Source organism: Cetorhinus maximus, chromosome 17, assembly GCF_964194155.1.
Source record: "Cetorhinus maximus chromosome 17, sCetMax3.hap1.1, whole genome shotgun sequence".
NCBI classification, from domain to species: Eukaryota; Metazoa; Chordata; class Chondrichthyes; order Lamniformes; family Cetorhinidae; genus Cetorhinus; species Cetorhinus maximus.
This window is the reverse complement of record NC_135895.1, coordinates 84,606,421-84,625,544: the sequence shown is the minus strand read 5'-3', so window position 1 is coordinate 84,625,544 and position 19,124 is coordinate 84,606,421. Positions and strand designations below refer to the sequence as shown.

Genomic DNA, 19,124 nt, shown 5'->3' with positions numbered 1-19,124 from the left:
GACTATCCCTGATTAATCTGTGTCTCTCCAAGTGCAGATATGTTCTGTACTTCAGAATTCTTTCTAGTAACTTCCCCACCACTGAGGTTAGACTGACTGGCCTGTCATTTCCTGGTCTATCCCTTCCTCCCTTTTTTAATAATGGGACAACGTTAGCAGTCCTCCAGTCCTCTGGCACCTCACCTGTGACCAGAGAGGATATGAAAATTACTGCCAGGGCCCCTGATATCTCTTCCCTTGCCTCCCTCAACAGCCTGGGATACATCTCATCTGGGCCTGTGGGTTTATCCACTTTTAAGGCCGCTAAACCACTAGAAGCCACAACCAGAGGCCAGGTAGGTATGGCATTCCAAACAACAGGGTGCGTACCAGGTATCACCAGAACAAGATCCACAAAATGTCTGGCCAAGCTACGTATTCAGATGATGGGGATGACTAAAGCATCACTGCCCAAAGTGAGCAGACATTCAGAATGGTAAACATCAAAGATAGTATTGGCACAGTGGAACCAACAGAAGCCTTTGCCACCAACCAGATTACATGCCCACAGATGCAGGGACAGCATAAATTATATGCAAAACTGGATCTCAATGCAGGTGCAAACATCCTTCCGCTCCACCTACTGGGATCTGCTTACCAACAGAAGTGGCAAGTGATGGTTCAGCCAACCACAGCCAAACTCATCACCTGGCATGGCTTGGGGCTTCTATTCTTGGGATCCATTACACTTAACTGTCGCTACAAAAACGCACCCCAGATGTTTTATACTGTAGATACCACAAGTCCAGTGATTTCAGGCCTACTGGCGTGCAGGGACCTGGCTTTGGTCCCTAACCCATGGTATCGTCAAGACAATGATGAGGACCACAGAGAGTACCATTCAAAGCCCTGCACTTACACCAGGAAAAGACCACATAACTCTGAAATGTAGATCCTCAGCTGACAGGCTATGCAGCATAATCTGAATTGAATATGTATACTGATTCCAAACCAACAGACTTCATCTCATTGCAGAAATTCCCGTTCGGCAGACAAGTACGGACAACCCTTCCCAGCCATCACTCGTCGACACTGATTGCATTGATTGAAAACCAAGGGAAGGTGGAAGCTGTCCACAGCCAGCACGCAGGCAACAAATTACCGAACCTAAAAGTCAGACAAACATCAGAACAACACCCAACCGATGGCACATGGAATCTAGTAGAAATCATCACCATATGCCATAGTCAACATTGTATTAAGTATGAATACCAAATGGCATGACAATTCGATGGAATAGATGCCAAATCAGACCAATACCACAATCAGAAACACCAAGCAACCCTATTTCAGGTAGAACACAGTCTAAGATGCAATCCAAAAATAGCACCCTTACCCACAGCCAGCATTTTGAAAACATATGGCAGCATCCAACCAAAATCACCGTAATTAAGTCTGGACGCATCGGTAAACCACCAACACATTTCAGAGACTTAGATGTTAATTTCTTTGCATAATAGTATATTCAAACAAAACATAATTTTCTTTTGCTGTCATATAAATAGTTTTTGATTTGTTAAGGATCAAACCTTCAAATTAGAATAAAAGGGACGTTGTGATGTGATGTATGTGTATCTTTAAGGGAGCATATCTTAAACTGATGTCCATCACGCTCCACTATGAGATAGGGTTTGACATATAGTCCCATGGCTCTGCAAATAGAAGACAGCAGCAATCCTACAGGTCAGACGTGTTTCCAGAGCCTCCCAGTGAACATTCTCTGTGTATAGTCTTATCTTCACATAAAGAACCCACTTTATTGTTTCACCAATCTTTGGTACGTTTATGATAAATAGAAGAATGTAACACTATGGAGGCCCTTCCACTGCCAGCTTGGAATGAGGAAAATCCAGTAGCATAGAAATGTGGCCATTTGCTTTCAAGAAACCCTGAAACTGACATTAATAGAAATAGCAGTTATGAATAGCCTTCTGATTCCCAGTGCAATGCCATGCAAAATGATATACAAAAAGAGCATTAAATATGGATGAGAAGTAAGGAATTAAGAAGGATGCACCGATGTGTGTGCATGTGCATGCATGCAAGGTCCTGCAGTCCATTACAAAACAACTAAAATGTGCAGAGATATTTTCTTCCACTGCACAACTTCTAAGGTAATGATATCGGCAGTACAAATGCAGTGTGTTGCACAGACGCCTTAACAGGTAGAGTTCTGTACCTCTATGTCAACTTCTCTATCAATTCTGTATCACCATCTCTGTGTCCTCCAGACATCCACCTTCCTGCTAGTGGAAACATTTTCTCCCTATTTAGCCTGTCAATATCCCTCATAATTTTGAAGGCCTCTATTAAATCTCCCCTCAACATGCTCTGCTCTAAGCAGAACAATCACAGCTTCTCTAGTTTTCGACAAAATTGAAGCCCTGGTACCTGAATCGACACCACCAAGGTCAAAGCAGCCCGCTTGATTGGCACCACATCCACCACCTTTATCATTCGCCCCATCCACCACCTACACACAGCGGCAGCAGCATGTGCTACACCACATGAACTGTAGTGGTTCAAGAAGGTGGCACACCACCACCTTCTCAAGGACAATTAGAGATGAGCAACAATTACTGGCCCAGCCAGTGATGCCCACATCCTGTGAAAGGATTAAAAAAACACAAGAGTGATTTGGAACTTTGCCCTGACATCACTGAGGTAAACATTGTTAGGAAATAGAAATAGTTTAAGTAAGTTATGTTTGCAATTGTGGGTGTTAGGAATGAGCTTTAACTTATATGTTTCAGTTTGATTCGTATTTCTGTGTTTGTGCAGTAAGAAAGGTCAAATTGAGTTTTAGTTTCACTTTAAAAGATGTTTGCATTTCAAATGAGTTTTACAACTGTAAACAAACACGAGTAGAAGAGCAGTGCTGTTGCCTAGCAACAGGGGTCCAGAGAGGCTCCCACAGACACACAGAAAAACTAAAGAAACAGCAGTTTTAAGCTCAGTTTGAAGCCAGGACCCCAGAGAGACTGGACACTGGGAGATGGCACTGCAAAAGAACCAAAAGGTCCCAAAGCCAAAGGAGTGAGATGGAAATAGGGGAATCAACTCAAGCAGACATTCTAGTCAAAGGAAGGAGGAAAACCTGGAAAAGGTCTCGTTAAGTGAAGTTCAGAGTGAGGGGCAGATAAAGGCCCCAAGCTTCAAGTTTAAAGCTTCAACCTTAAAGAGACAAAGGCTTGAGAGAGGCAAGAAGGTCCAAAGAGACAACTGAAGGTCTGTAACTCTTTTTTTATAGGCATGTGAAACAGTGGTGTACTGCTAATGCTGAGTTGGTGATATGGAGTGTGTGGAAGATAGGTTGAATGCATGTAGCAACCCAGGGGAAAGGAACATCAGAAGAAGAGTTTGAAACCCTGGATGTGAACCCTTGTGGAAGGCGTCTGAGAGAAAGCATCGGTTTGGGAAAAGATTCCAAGGTGAGATCTTGGAGAATAGAGATTGGAAACCCTTGTGTGAAAGACGGAGTTCAACGAGACTGATTGGCTCATGGTGCGACAAGCATCGGGGGCAGTTGAGGAGAGATCTTTAGCATCTGGTTGAGGTGCCATCTGTCACTTGGTTTCAGAGTGTGGTGTGTCTGACCACAGGGTGCCATAGATTTACATGGACTGTGTACCCACTGTGAGCATTAGAGTATAAGATAGCTTTTGTAACTTGAGTTATCCTTACAAATCTGTATATATCTGTAAAAGTATAGTTGTGGGCAAAGGAGTATTGTAATATAGTTCATCTTTTCTTGTTGAATGAATGTTTGATTCTTTTGTTAAAAGGTTATCAGCTGACTCCTGTGACTCCGTTCAGTAGCTACTCTCCAAGTATCTGAACAAACAAATTAAAAGTTAGGATCTATCAAGCTGGGTTCCACTCTGGGGTAGGCTTGTCCAGGGGTAACCTCAGCTGGTGATGATAACAACGTAACCTAACCTGACAGGTGGGAGCTGCCAGGATCAGATCAGCCACCTGTTTTGTCTTTCCACTGACTGCGAGAGAGTAAAATTGGGCGGGTTGTACAACAGATGGTCAATTCAATCCAGATAGCTTATCACCTGCAGCTTAGATTGAACCAACCTCGATGTCTCCTTTTACTTGAGCTTAATTTTGTGTTGAAGTTAGCAGAGTGAGTAGATTATGGTCCAGGTCCCTTTATTAATGATCATGGACGTAAAGAACAAGGTTAAAGAAAATAGTTGAAACCATTGAGAAAGCAGCAGATATTACATAAGTATTGGGAGGGAGGAGGGGGTGGAAGGCAGGAGACTGGAGGGAGAAAGGGTGGGAGAGCGTATGGGAAAAATGAAGGAGCTACGTTTCCTTCCTTGGAATTCTTTGGAATGATTATATCCCTCCCATGATTCCTCGAATTGCCCCCGAAGAACCCCTAAACCCTCAGCATATGGGTGCCCCTCTAGACAGCAGGACGCTGAGGGCATTAACATGACATCTGACTAAACCCAGAGGCTGATAGTCAAATCAAGTCTCCCAATAAACCTTTATCGCAGAGTGGAGCAGATTCCGGATAGATACCTATCACTATGTATCTGCTGTCTGCCCAGCTGACAGAAAGAAGGGCCTAGAAATTTAATATCTGATTTCCAAACTAAATATGAGGGGCTGGGGAAACTTGCTAACAAACTGAAGAAGCATGATGACAGCAAAATGGATTAGAGCAATGGATACTGATTACAACTAGAGGGAGAAAGGATTACAGAACTGGGCAGTGCGATACCAATTACAGCAAGGATTACAGGACAGGGCAGTGCGGTACCAATTACAGTTGCCCTTCCACCCAGTTGATTGCAGTCTTACGTTAGCTTCCGTGCTTGAGGCTGTCTCTTGCTTCCCTTTAGCATAATCACTGACCGTTTCCATTCAGTAGCCATCTGCACTGTGTTAGATGGAATGCCACCTGAAAGCCCTAGCGTTTCACCCCAGTACACCTCTTCATATTAAAAGAATACGAGCACTATGCTGTGTGCGTGGAAACGTCTTCAGTGTAAGCAGATATTGGTGGAGAGGTGTGTGTAGATACCTTCCTTGTCTCATTTCACCCCTGCGCTGGTTTCCAGGAACCTGATTTTGCAGTCAAACAGAAGACAAAGGAAAACTTAAATGCTGGAAGTATGTTAGCTCCATGTTGTCTTGTCCAGTTCCTCCCAGCATGACAGCAGCACCATTGAGTCATAAAGTTGACCACCACCCTCCTACATGTCACAACTTTGTACAGTGAAACAAGGAAAGGTTTAGCAATTGTGGAGGAGACAGTTAAGGAACTGCAGCATTTTCAGCCCTCCATTTTCTCCTGCTCCTCACAAGGACACTTTCTCATGGTTGGGACACAGTTTCAAAGGCGGTGCCTGTCCTCACCCAACTCTTAACATGATCCCTGAAAGATCCAAGCCAACTCCTCTGCCAAACTCCACACACGATTTCCATTTCTACAGCACCTTCAAGACACACGCTCACATGCATGTATACACGCATATCCACACACTCACACATGCATTCTTATGGGTACAATATGAGGCTACAAAAAATGAGGCTACTAAAAGATATAGAAAGGTTAAGTGAGTGGGCAAAGATCTGGCAAATGGAGTATAATTTGGGAAAATGTGAAATTTTCCATTTTGGGAGGAAGAATAAAAGAGAAGCAAATTATCTAAATGGTGAGATATTGCAGAGGGATCTGGGTGTCCTAGTGCATGAATCACAAAAGGCTAGTATGCAGGTACAGCAAGTAATTAGGAAAGCTAATAAAATGATACCATTTATTGCGAGGGGAATTGAATTCAAAAGTAGGGAGGTTATGCTTCAGTTGCACAGAGCACTAGTGAGACCACATTTGGAGCACTGTGTACAGTATTGGTCACCTTATTTAAGGAAGGATGTAGATGAGTTGGAAGCAGTTCGGAGAAGGTTTACCAGACCAATACCTGGAATGAATGGGTTGTCTTATGAGGAAAGGTTGGACAGACTAGGCTTGTATCTGCTAGAGTTTAGAAGAGTAAGGCAACTTGATTGAAACATATAAGATCCTGAGGGGTCTTGACAAGGTGGATAGATGTGGAAAGGATGTTTCCTCTTGTGGAAGAATCTAGAACTAGGGGTCACTGTTTAAAAATAAGGGGTTGTCCAGAGATGAGACAAAATTTTTTCATTCAGAGTCTTTGGAACTCTGTTCCTGAAAAGGCGGTGGAAGCAGAGTCTTTGAATATTTTTAAGGCAGAAGTGGATAGATTCTTGGTAAGCAAGGGGGTGATAGGTTACCGGGGGTAGGTGGGATGCAGATTTCAGGTTACTATTGGATCAACCATGATCTTATCAAATGGCAGAGTAGGCTCGAGGGGCTAAATGGCCTAGTCCTGCTCCTTGCTCGTATGTTATGTTCGTATTGACTCTCTCTCTCTTCACCAGGAAGCAACGAACACTGGAAGCAACTGGCTAAAACCAGCTGTAGCTTCTCAGTAAACCCAATGCTCCAGGCAAGCGAGGAGCGTAGAATATCCCCACTTATGAGCATGTAGCATAATACCCAAAACTCCAAAGGGCTAGGGAAGAAAACTATATATTGGCTGGAATTTTTCAAACTATCACTTCAACACAATAAAATAAATACTATTTTGAATAAATCCTGTTTTGGGAATTGAATTGATTTAAACATATGCAAGATGGATGGGCCCTTATCTCCCCTGGAGTATCTGAGGCTGTTTCCCGCTGTTTGCCCTCTTGGAGCACTGGGCGCAATAGTTGCCTGTTAGGTCCTTGTGTCAAGCATTCAGAATTGGTCAGAGGGTATTCCAAGGGCATGGATCCATCATTCAAAAGAAAATTCAATGGCTAATTCTTTCTTCCACTGAGTACGAACCCAAAGCAAGGAAGAGAGACAGGGACATAGGAAGGAGGCAAGAGAAGGGTTGAGAGAAAGGGTTGAGAAAAGGAGAGAGAAAAGGAAAGAGGGAAAGGGGAGAAAGACAGCCTGACATGTATTTACAGTTGGGGAGGTTTGATGCAGAGAGCTCACATTGGTAAAATTACCCTTTCTATTGCCGTTGAACACAACCAGCAGTTAACATGGTGTGGTGAACTGCATTATAAATGGCTGAAGGCTACAGGTGTGAGCTTTCACATTTCCAGCACCTCTACCTGAAGCATTAGTTGCACGTCAGTGTAGACTCTCACTGGACAGACCCACATGAATCCATCACATCATGGCGTGTATTACACAAGGAGGTTTCAGTGATTAAAGACCACTGACCTATTTTGAGCTCACTCCAGTTCTTTAGGTACACTTCCCCCTTATCTTGGAATAAACTTTGTGTATTTTCTGCTCCAAAAATCAAAGATCCAATGAACTGATCACCATCTTCGGGTGCAATCTCAACGCTAACTCCCCTGGGCCTACATTAGTGGCTCTGTATTTCACATTCCGATTCCATCTTGTGCATGCAGTACTCTTCTGATTCTTGGATGTGTCCTTTGTGTTCAAGAATGAATGAAAAGTTTCTCTTCTCTCCCTAGCATCACTTTCCAGTTTCATGTTTACCTTTTTAGCATCGACGAATGTGGACTGCAGGTCACCCTGTGAATTCATTCATGTTGCACATTGCTGTCTACCAATGATAGGAACCCTCTTGCTGGCCAGAACTGATCTGACCAGTTGTCCTTACCCCTAGAATGGAATAATGGATTCATACATAAAGCACCGCATGTTGTTCTGACTAAGTTCTTGTAAAATGTGGGCAGTGAAGGGAAACACTGTTTGAATTAGTAAACACTTGCATGCTCAAGCGTTGGGAATCCAACACTGTGCTGTGAGACAATGAGTCACCCTAAATAACCCCTCGATAATAGTTGAGCCAAGCCCAAAGTAGATCTGGCGTATTTCACAGCACAAGCAATAATAGAAGTGTAGCAATTATGGTTTTATTTAGTGTGTAATACCTTTAAGAATAATATTTGTTGGGCAAGATCATATGATCTGTAGTAACCATAAGGAGAGTAGTGCAGGCTACCTTAGCAGTCAGTGTAGAGAAAGAGTTGGAGTTGAAAGCACACGTGTAGTTGCTGCTGAGTATATTGTAAATAAACTTAATGTTTCCACCCAAGAAGTGTCTGCATTTCAACTCTTTCACTAATAGTATAACTCGGGCACCCTACCACAAACTGCCGGTGAGGATAAAAGAGGATTGAACAGAAGAAATCAAGTAAGAAAGAAATTGGCACTGTCCTTGCCCAGTGATTGTAATTAGAAAGCTCCATTAGAATTGATTATCCCCTCTCAAGATGCCACAATTTCGGACAATTGATCCTTTTGAACCTGCCACAGATGATTGGTCTCAATATATACAACGTCTAACCTTTTTTCAAGCGAATGAGATTAGGGGGGAAGAGAAGAGGCGAGCAATCCTCTTGAGTACTTGTGGGAGCAAAACCTCCAGTCTTATTCGAAGTTTAATGGCACCAAGTGCCCCAGATTCGAAGAATTTTGATGAATTGTTGGACCTTGTGAAGGGTCATTTTCAACCAAAGCCCTCAGTCACAATGCAGAGGCTCAAGTTTAATTCGTGAAACAAAGCCCCAGGTGAGACAATTGCATGCTATGTGGAAAATTCGAAGCAGCTAACAGAACATTGTGAGTTTGGTATGACCCTGAACAACATGCTCAGAGATCATTTAGTGTGTCGTGTGAAAGAGAACACTATTCAGAAAAGATTATTGTCCGAATTGAATCTGGATTTCAAGAAGGCACTAGAGATAGCGCTGGCCATGGAGAGTGCAGTAAGACATTCAAAAGCAATACAGGGTGTGCAAAATGGCCCCATCCTCCACATTGGGTGGGAAACCTCAACCGAAAGAGGCGCGAAAAAGCAAAACTCTGCCAAGAAGTGGGAAACAGTCCCTGCTAGCCGAAGAATAATGAAAAATAACTTAGCAGCAAAATTGAAGAATAATTTTAATAGAGGTAGAAACAATCAGTCTTTTAGTGATTGGCAGTTTTAAAAAATCGAATGCTACTATTGTCAGAGAAACGGACATACGACGAGGCAATGCAAGGAAAGATTCAAGCAGGCTTGTAAAGAAAAGAAAAATCCCAATGAAATCTACAATGTAGAAGAGCCTGAAAAAACAAATTCAGACATTTACTCATTGTTTAATCTGAAAGTTGGAAAGACAGAATCAATATTTGTCACAGTGAAAGTAAATGGCAAGCCTGTTAAAATGGAAATGGACACGGGAGCTCCCATTACAGTAATTGGGGAACATACCTTCAGATACTTGAATAGTGGTGAACATCAATTAAGTTTAGAAGAAACAGATGCTAAGCTAAAAACATATTCGGGTGAAGACATTCAAGCAGAAGGCATAAGCAGAGTAACTGTCCATTATGGAAGCCAATCGCCAGAGCTACCAGTGTTAGTATTGAGAAGCAGAGGACCAAGCCTTCTAGGGTGAAATTGGCTAAGGGAAATCAACCTTGATTGGCCACTAGGATTCCAAAAGGAAGCTGGAAGCGTTCCTGTTTTGAAAAAGGAGTGTGTAAGGACTCAACAGCCTGAAGAAATGCAGGCTGTCTTAGAAGGAACTCAAAGAGACCCTGCTTGATGATGAAGTTCGAGATGAGGTGGGCAATCTTCGAAGGGAAAAAGAAAACTTGTGGAAAGACCTTCACACACTATAAGATGCCCTCAAGTCAGAGTTGGTACCTCTGGAAAAGTATGAAGAGAAACAGACAGAATTCGCCACTTCTCTAAACAAATTGAAGAATGAGTTGGCAGAGAAGACACAACAATGTTCAATTTTCCAGGAGGCAGCAAACAAATACAAAAAAGAGATGGAGGAGCTGAAGAATCAGCTAAATGAAGCCAAAGAGGCTTTGGAAGCAAAAGTCACAGAATTTTCCAAGAAGCAGACGGATAATGAAATTTTGGGAGACTCAGCCCCTGAACTCAAACAAGTTGAACTTGCATCTGAGAAAAGTCTGGCCAATAGTGAAGGCAAAAAGAAGGCCGAGATTAAAGTCTGCACGAAGATACAGAAATACTAATAGGGCTTTAGTCCTGGTAGCGTACGAATACACTTTTGTACATAAGTCTGACAATCAAATCGCAAAAGCTGATGGCCTCAGTCATTTGCCTTTACAAGAAAATGATGAGCACATCCCAGTTCCACAGGAACTTGCTTTATTGTTAAATTTCTTAGGTTCCTCGTCGGTATGCATCGACAGATCAGAGACTGGACAAGTTGGGACCCAGTCCTATCTCAGGTATGAGAACAAGTGTTACATGGTTGGTCACAGGAGCCCGTATCTGACGAAATGAAACTGTACTTCATCAGAAGACATGAAATAACCAGCCAAAATGGCATCTTATTTTGGGGAGCATGAGTGATAGTTCCTCCAAAGGGAACGGAGCCACTTTTAGTTGAACTGTACAGTGTCCATCCAGGAATTTCCCAAATAAAGACCATAGCACGCAGCTATCTATGGTAGCCTGGGATGGATGGCGAAATAGAGAGTTTAGTAAAACACTGTATGCAATGTCAGCAACTGCAAAAGTTGCCAGTGACAGCTCTGTTACACCCATGGGAGTGGCCAGGTAGACCCTGGATGCGGTTACACATTGACTACGTTGGAACTTTCCTGGGAACAATGTTTCTGCTCATTGTCCATGCCCATTCAAAATAGTTGGACGTATGTGAGTGAATACATCAATGTCGGCCACTACAATTGAGAAACTACGTCAGAGTTTTGCCATTCACGGACTACCAGAAATAGTCGTTTCCGATAACAGCACAGCATTTGCGAGTGCTGAGTTTCAATGGTTTATCAGCCTCAACGGTATCACTCATGTGAAAACTGCACCATACCTATTGATCGGAAACTGAACTAGACTAGCCATATAAATACTGTGGCTACAAGAGCAGGTCAGAGGCTAGGAATCCTGTGATGAGTGACTCACCTCCTGACTCCCTAAAGCCTGTCTATAAGGCACAAGTCAGGAATGTGATGAAATACTCTCCATTTGCCTGGATGAGTACAGCTCCCAACAACACTCAAGAAGCTTGACACCATCCAGGACAAATTAGTCATTCACACACACACACACACACACACACACCAACACACACATGAAACAGCTTGGCCTGAATTTTCTCTGGATCAAGGACACTCTGAGGACCTGCCAAATACTGTGCGGAACTGGATCCAGAAGTCTTGCCCTATTTCCAAAGAATCCTATTTTCGCCACTGGATGGGAGGAAATGAGGCGTGACGTGATTCCCCAATGTGGGAATCACAAACCCTGCAGGGCCGTTTGAACACATTGCCGAGTTCCAACTTCCCCATTTTCACTGGAACAAGGGTCTTATGCCACACTGTGGGAGTTATAAATCTTTAGAGAAGTCGTAAATGCTCTTGAAGGGCAGAAAAGGTTTGTAGAACTATCAAGCTGTCAAGTTATTTTACTCCCCAGCCCTTTAAAAACAACAAAAAAACTGCCTGGCTATGTCTGGGGGAGTTAAAAAAAAAATCTGTTCTAACAGTTTCAATTTGTTGACATTACCCTAAGTGCTATCATTATAGCATTATTAATGCTTGGCTGCTTTCCACAATCTATCACATACATAGTGGAGGGGGTTGTAAATTCACAGTTTGATTGACAGTTCAAATGGCTATTAAAGGATTAGCTGTCTTTGATGCAGGGTTATGAATAAAAGTCTGTATGCTTTGATTGGGATTAAGTACTTGAGGAGGTTTCAATATTTTTAAAGGGCTTTTATGAGTGGCAGTGTGTTTTTTACATAGTGCACTCTGTATTAAATATTTAGAACTTAATTTTATTTCATCTCAGGATGGCTCCTAATGGATGAGGTTGAGATGGCGCAGAGGCTGTAAAGGAAGGTGGAGGTCATGAGTTGTTACTAAGTTAGCATTAGGGGCTACAAGGGGCCATTGGGTTGGTGGGGGCGTGGGTTGGCATGGAAGAGTGGTAGGGACCATGGGGGTGGATGGGGATATGAGTTGGCATGGGGAGTAGGTGGGTGGAGATTGGGGTGAGAGGGGTGAGGGACCCAAATTGTAACCAAACAACTGGGGCGAACTCCCAGAGAACCCAGGCGTGCCTTTCAAATAGCCCGCCTTGGCATCCCACGTGGCCACCTCCAATCTGGGTCCAGGGGAGGGCCCGATTCCATCGTGCAGCCGTCTCCCCCTCCTCCCCCTCCCCAACCAGAATGAGGATCCCACCATTTGGGGCGCTTTACCCGAAGCGAGCGCAACAAACCAGAAAATTTCCCAACTCCCACCACCCGACTCAGGAGCAATGCTCTATGTATTTATGTGGCACCTTTTACATTGTAAAGCAGCCCGAGGCGTTTTACAGGAGCGCTACCAAACCAAATTTGGCACTGAGCAACATGAGGAGGTATTAAGACAGGCTTGGTCGAAGAGATAGTTTTTCAAGGAACATTTTAAAGGGGGAGAGAGGTGTGGGCAGAGGGCTCCACAATTAGAGCCTCGGCAGCCAAAGCTGCAGCAACCTGCGGAGGATCACAACCACAGAGCGCCACGCTGACCAGGCATTTCGAAGTTCCAGCTGAACCTTTCATTTACAACCACAGACCTTCCCTGGTGTGGGCACTGACTGGCTAAAGGGCTTGACCCACCCACAGGCATGGAAATTAGCAGTCAACAGCTCTGCTACCTCCAGAGGACATCCTGTGGTTCCTCCAGTTACAACTGCACCATTTTGTTCACACTGGGATCTTCACCTTAGGATAAGTGCATTAGCTTACTTACTTTCTGGATCTCTTGTCGTTATTTCCATGAACATAATAGCCGGGGATGCATTTGTATCTGCAGACAGAACCAACGTCATGAGCTCCTTGTTGACACCTTGGCACCAGCAGCTTGGCATTGGCTACTGGTGGCGGAGCGAGACATTCCACCTTGCAGTAGGCCTCAGGGAGCGACCACAGGCCATCCTCCATACACATCAGCAAGTGGTTTTCACCTAAAGAGAAAAAGCCATGAATACAGCGGTTCCACCATGCTCTTGACTATCCTACCACACAACATATTCTAGGGCACCTGTGACAGCCTCGATATCAAGATTTAATTGAAGATGTGATGAATGCCAGTTCCCCTGGTGCTGTCTAAAATATACTCAAGAGTTTTATTTTAGGTATAAATTGTTGGCAGCTGTCAGCATTTTAAAAGGTTACAACAACAACATATTTTACAAACATAAAGCCCTCGAAACACAAAGAATTCCAAATTTGAACCACATGTTCGGAAAGGTCCCAGCATTATTTAATTGATCAATCAGAGGACGATGCTGATGAATGGTGACATTGTTCTGAGCAGTGGCTTGGCAGAATCTGACTCTTGAACAATCTCCCAAATAATTTAACTTGCCTGCTGCTAAACGGTCTCAACAAATCACGTTTGATAAGCACAGCTTGGTATTAAAAGTATACTCTGCTGCGAAGATAGCTAGGGAGAGCGGCGATTGCCATTCAGATTGTGCATGCGGCACACTGCGGGACCTTGCTGTGCCAATGGCTTTCACTCAAGTGGCGAACTAATGGATTCCCATTCGGAAGATGTGGTTTGACAAATGGAGCCCAAGACTCGCATTAGAGAGCCTGTAAATCTGGCTCTCGCAGAAGAGGGCTATGCTATGGTTCAGAGACATTGGTCTGACAATGGAGGATTGCACTCCTACTCAGAGAGCTTTGGTATTTTAGCAATGGGGTACTGCTTCCCGATAGAGTCAGCATTTTCAGCAATGGCGTGTTCTAGCTTTGCTAGAGGTTCCCTAGTTATAGAGGTGAAGTGCAAGGCCACAAACAGTTTCAGCAATAGATTGTTGGCCTGACATTGAGAAAGCATGAAACTCAAGCTGAAAATTGCTGAACTTCCAAACAAAACACCGATAACGCTGGTACAAATGTGCTGAATTCTAACAGGTTAAGCAGCCCAGAATCTGATTTTCATTCAATTAGTAACACTTAATATTTATTTATTTAACGTGTGCACTGTCTCAGAGCCAGGCAATAGCCTTGTCAGCAGCTAGATGGAACTTTTAATAAAAATTTATGCATTAGATGTGGATATCGCTGGTGGGGCCAGCATTTATTGCCCATCCCTAATTGCCCTTGAGAATGTGGTGGTGAGCTCTCTTCTTGAATCACTGCAGTCCATGTGGTGTAGGTGCACCCACAGTGCTGTTAGGGAGGGAGTTCCAGGATTTTGACCCAGTGACAGTGAAGGAACAGTGATATATTTCCAAGTCGGAATGGTGAGGAGCTTGGAGGGAAAAAAAACAGGTTTTGGTGTTCCCATCCATCTGCTGCCCTTGTCCTTCTAGGTGGTAGTGGTCATGGGTTTGGAAGATGCTGTCTAAGGAGGCTTGGTGAGTTCCTGCAGTGCATCTTGTAGGTGGTACACTCTGCTGCCACTGTGTATCGGTGGTGGAGGGAGTGAATGTTTGTGGATGGGGTGCCAATCAAGTGGGCTGCTTTGTCCTGGATAATGTCAAGCTTCTTGAGTGTTGTTAGAGCTGCACTCATCCAGGCAAGTGGAGAGTATTCCATCACACTCCTGATTTGTGCCGTGTAGATGGTGGGCAGAATTTGGGGAGTCAAGAGGTGAATTACTCGCCTCAGGATTCCTAGCCTCTGACCTGCTGTTGTAGCAATTATATGGCTAGTCCAGTTCAGTTTCTGGTCAATGGTAACCCCAAAGATGTTGATAGTGAAGGATTGATTCAGCAATGGTAATGTCATTGAATGTCAAGGGATGATTGTTACATTCTCTCTTGTTGGAGATGGTGATTACCTGGCACTTGTGTGGTGCAAATGTTACTTGCCACTTGTCAGCCCAAGGCTGGATATTGTCCAGGACTTGTTGCGTTTGGACATGGACTGCTTCAGTATCTGAGGAGTTGCAAATGGTGCGGAGCATTATGTAATCATCAGCGAACCTCTCCACTTCTGGCCTTATGATGGAAGGTCATTGAAGAAGCAGCTGATGATGGTTGGGCCTAGGACACTACTTTGAGGAACACCTGCAATGATGTCCTGGGACTGACATGATTGACCTCCAACAACCACAACCATCTTCCTTTGTGCTAGATATGACTCCAACCAGCAGAGAGATTTCCCCCTGATTCCCATTGACTCCAGTTTTGCTAGGGCTCCTTGATGCCACACTCAGTCAAATGTTACCTTGATGTCAAGGGCAGTCACTCTCACCTCACGTCTAGAGTTCAGCTCTTCCTCCATGTTTGAACCAAGGCTGTAATGAGGTCAGGAGCTGAGTGATCCTGACGGAACCCAAACTGACCATCAGTGAGCAGGTTATTGCTAAGTAATGGCGCTTGATACAATTGTTGATGACCCCTTCCATTACTTTACTGATGATCGAGAGTAGACTGATGGGACAGTAACTGGCCAGTTTAGATTTGTCCTGCTTTTTGTGTACAGGACATACCTGGGTAATTTTCCACATTGCCAGGTAGATGCCAGTGTTGTAGTTGTGCTGGAACAGCTTGGCTAGGGGCGCGGCAAGTTCTGGAGCACAAGTCTTCAGTACTATTGCCGGAATATTGTCAGGTCCCGTAGCCTCTGCAGTATCCAGTGCCTTCAGCCGTTTCTTGATATCACATGGAGTGAATTGAATTGGCTAAAGACTGGAATCTGTGGTGCTGGGGACCTCCAGAGGAGCTGAGATGGATCATCCACTCGGCATTTCTGGCTGAAGATTGTTGCAAATGCTTCAGCTTTATCTTTTGCACTGACATGCTGGGCTCCCCCATCATTGAGGATGGGGATATTTGTGGAACCATCTCCTCCAATGAGTTGTTTAATTGCCCACCACCAATCATGACTGGATGTGGCGGGACTGCAGAGCTTAGATCTGATCTGTTGGTTGTGGGATCGCTTAGCTCTGTCTATCACTTGCTGCTTATGCTGTCTGGCATGCAAGTAGTCCTATGTTATAGCTTCACCAGGTTGACACCTCATTTTTAAGTATGCCTGGTGCTGCTCCAAGCATGCCCTCCTGCACTCTTCATTGAGCCAGGGTTTATCCCCTTGCCTGATGGTAATGGTCGAGTGGGGATATGCCAGGCCATGAGTTTAGATTGTGGCTGAGTACAATTCTGGTGCTGATGATGGCCCACAGTGCCTCAAGATTGCCCAGTCTTGAGTTGCTAGATCTGTTCGAAATCTAACCCATTCAGCACGGTGGTAGTGCCACACAACATGATGGAGGATATCCTCAATGTAAAGACGGGACTTCGTCTCCACAAGGACTGTGCGGTGGTCACTCCTGCCAATTCTGTCATGGACAGATGCATCTGCGGCAGGCAGGTTGGTGAGGATGCGGTCAAGTATGTTTTTCGCTCTTGTTGATTCCCTCAACACCTGATGCAGACCTAGTCTAGCAGCTATGTCAATTAGGACTTGGTCAGCTCGGTCAGTAGTGGTGCTACCAAGCCACTCTTGGCGATGGACATTGAAGTTCCCCCACCCAGAGTACATTCTGTGCCCTTTCCACCCTCAGTGCTTCCTCCATGTGGTGTTCAACATGGAGGAGCACTGATTCATCAGTTGAGGGAGGCTGGTACGTGGTAATCAAGAGGTTTTCTTTCTCACGTTTGACCTAATCTAATGAAGCTTCATGGGGTCCAGAGCGGATGTTGAGGACTCCCAGGGCAAACTCCTCCCATCTGTACACCACTGTGCCGCCACCTCTGCTGGGTCTGTCCTGCAGATGGGACAGGACATACCCAGGGATGGTGATGGTGGTGTCTGGGACATTATCTGTAAGGTATGATTTCGTGAGGATGACTATGTCAGGGTGTTGCTTGACTAGTCTGTGAGACAGCTCTCCCAGTTTTGGGCTTTGCCATGTCAACAGGGCTGAGTTTGCCATTGTCGTTTCCGGTGTTGAGTGTACATCTAGTTTCATTCCTTAGCCAGATTTCCCTCCCTGAAGGGATTGGTGAACCAGGTGGGTTTTTAGGATAATCATCATTAGACTTTTAACTCCAGGTTTTTATTAGATTCAAATTCCACCAAATGCTGTGGTGGGATTCGAATCTGGATCCCCAGAGCATTACCCCGGGTCTCTGGAATACTAGTCCAGTGACAATACCACTGTGCCACCACCTCCCCTTTAAGCCCGCCTTCAAGTTTAGTCAGCTGACACTCCTCAACAATGTGAGTCATATTTGGACTGCGCCACAGCTGCAGCCCAGATGATCTTGGCGACCCCATTAATAATGGGTGGCTGCACAGAGGCCTTGGCCAGTCCGGAAACAGTTTAAAAAGGCCCCCTGTAGCCACGGAAGATCAAAGCTGGGTGAGCGAGCAGCGGAGTCCAAAGGGACAGTGGTTTCTGGTGGCTGTTTTCTGCCAATCCTCCTGCCATGGGTCTCTCAGCTGTTACTCCTCAGCATGGTGGGTTTAACCATATGGGGTGGCGTGAGGGAGGTCGTACTGCTGGGGAGTTGAGAAGTTCATTGAATAAGGGTATGCTTGATTTGGAGTACACCTTCTCCAGTAGCTTGCCTGTTGCAATTTTCCTCTTGATGTGGAGGGGTGAGGGGGCGGGCAATGTTGCTGAGGACTGGGAGCTAGAGGAAGTGAGTGAGTCGAAGAATGCCTGTGATGATGCGCATTGTTGAGTTGAGTTGCAAACCAATAAGTTTGGGGTGGGGGGGAATACCTACCATACAGTATTCTGCAGTTGTTGTGATGGCAACAGCAGAGGTCCTTAAGGTCTTGGCCTCTGATCCCCATGAGGTACCGGCCAGTTTACTGAGGACGCTGTTTAGGTTTAAATTTTTTCAACAGTCTTGATGAGGCGGTGTCTGTTTGTGGATCTTCGTCAAGAGTGACACCTAGATAAACAGGATGGGGATTGTGTTTCAGTCTCTGGCCATCCAGGGTGCTGTTCAGTCCCCTCTTAATGCTGGCATTGTGAAAGTGGAATGTGCTAGAGGCTGTTTTACTGGTGCTCGGTTGTAGGGACCGTGTCTTGCGGTAGTCGGCCAGCTTTGTAATATCATCATTTAGTGCGTCTTCAAGCTCCGAGAATGTCTGGGCCTGGATGCCACAGCAGTTGTTATCTGCATGGATAAATTTTCAGGACTGGGTTGGTGTAGGTCATTGGTGTACAAGTTGAATAGGGTTGGGGTGAAGAGAGATCCCTGGGGTAGCCCATTCGGCTGTTCCCCCCAGGTGTTAGTCTTGTCGCCGTCTGCCCCAGAGCAGCAGTTCAATGGTGTCAGTAACCCAGGGAGGGAGAACTCTTGGTATTTTGTCAAATTGGTACTTGGCAATTAATGATCTGAAGATCTTATTGTATTTATCCAAAAAGGAATTTGCAGCTCCAACTGCAAAATGCTGGACTTCCACAGGGAAGCCTTCAGCTCCACAGCACTCACAGTCAAACAGTGCTTGATTCTAGCCGCCCTTCAATTCAGAAAGCCAGTCTCCAAAGTAAAGATCCAGACTCAAAGTCGAGAAAGTTTCTAAAAATGCCAAGAAGTTTTACACAGCTGTAAATGCACAGCTGCGAACTAATAATCAAGGGAATGAGAGCTCAAATCCCACCATGTGCACCCCTGGATGCCCCTCGGGAGGTGTTGGAGGGCCACCTTCTCGAACTGCTGATGGGTTGGTTACAACAACGTGGTTTGCTAGGCCACTTTAGAGGGACAGAGAGTTGCCCAGCAACAGTGGTGCAGAGCCACAGGCCATGCATCTACTCAACACAAAAAACCTGGAGAAGGTTGCAAAAGACACAGGAAATATGGTCACTGGGTCTGGTAAATCTAAGCACAATGTATAATGCATAATCTAAGCAGATTGCTAAATGGCAATAAAATAAATGCTGTATCCAGCGTATAGCATTTGACTTCCTGAAAGTAACAAGAGTTTTATCCTTTGCTGATGTATGTCTGCTCTTCATTGTGAACCCAGAGCATCGGGAACACAACACAAGGACCGCTGCAGTGAGTACAGCACATAGGTCAGAATCATGCACTGTGGGGCATCAAGTT

At 44.8% G+C, this 19,124-nt stretch overlaps 1 protein-coding gene across 1 annotated transcript in view; it reads right to left on the bottom strand.

Annotated features, from left to right (window-relative positions):
- The window catches only part of pappa2 (pappalysin 2), a 477,685-nt gene that overhangs the window by 158,542 nt on the left and 300,019 nt on the right, over positions 1 to 19,124 (bottom strand). Inside the window, exon 16 of the mRNA XM_078561789.1 lies at positions 12,848 to 13,061. Within this exon, the coding sequence (XP_078417915.1) occupies positions 12,848 to 13,061 (214 nt within the window). The remainder of the gene's footprint in view (positions 1 to 12,847; positions 13,062 to 19,124) is intronic.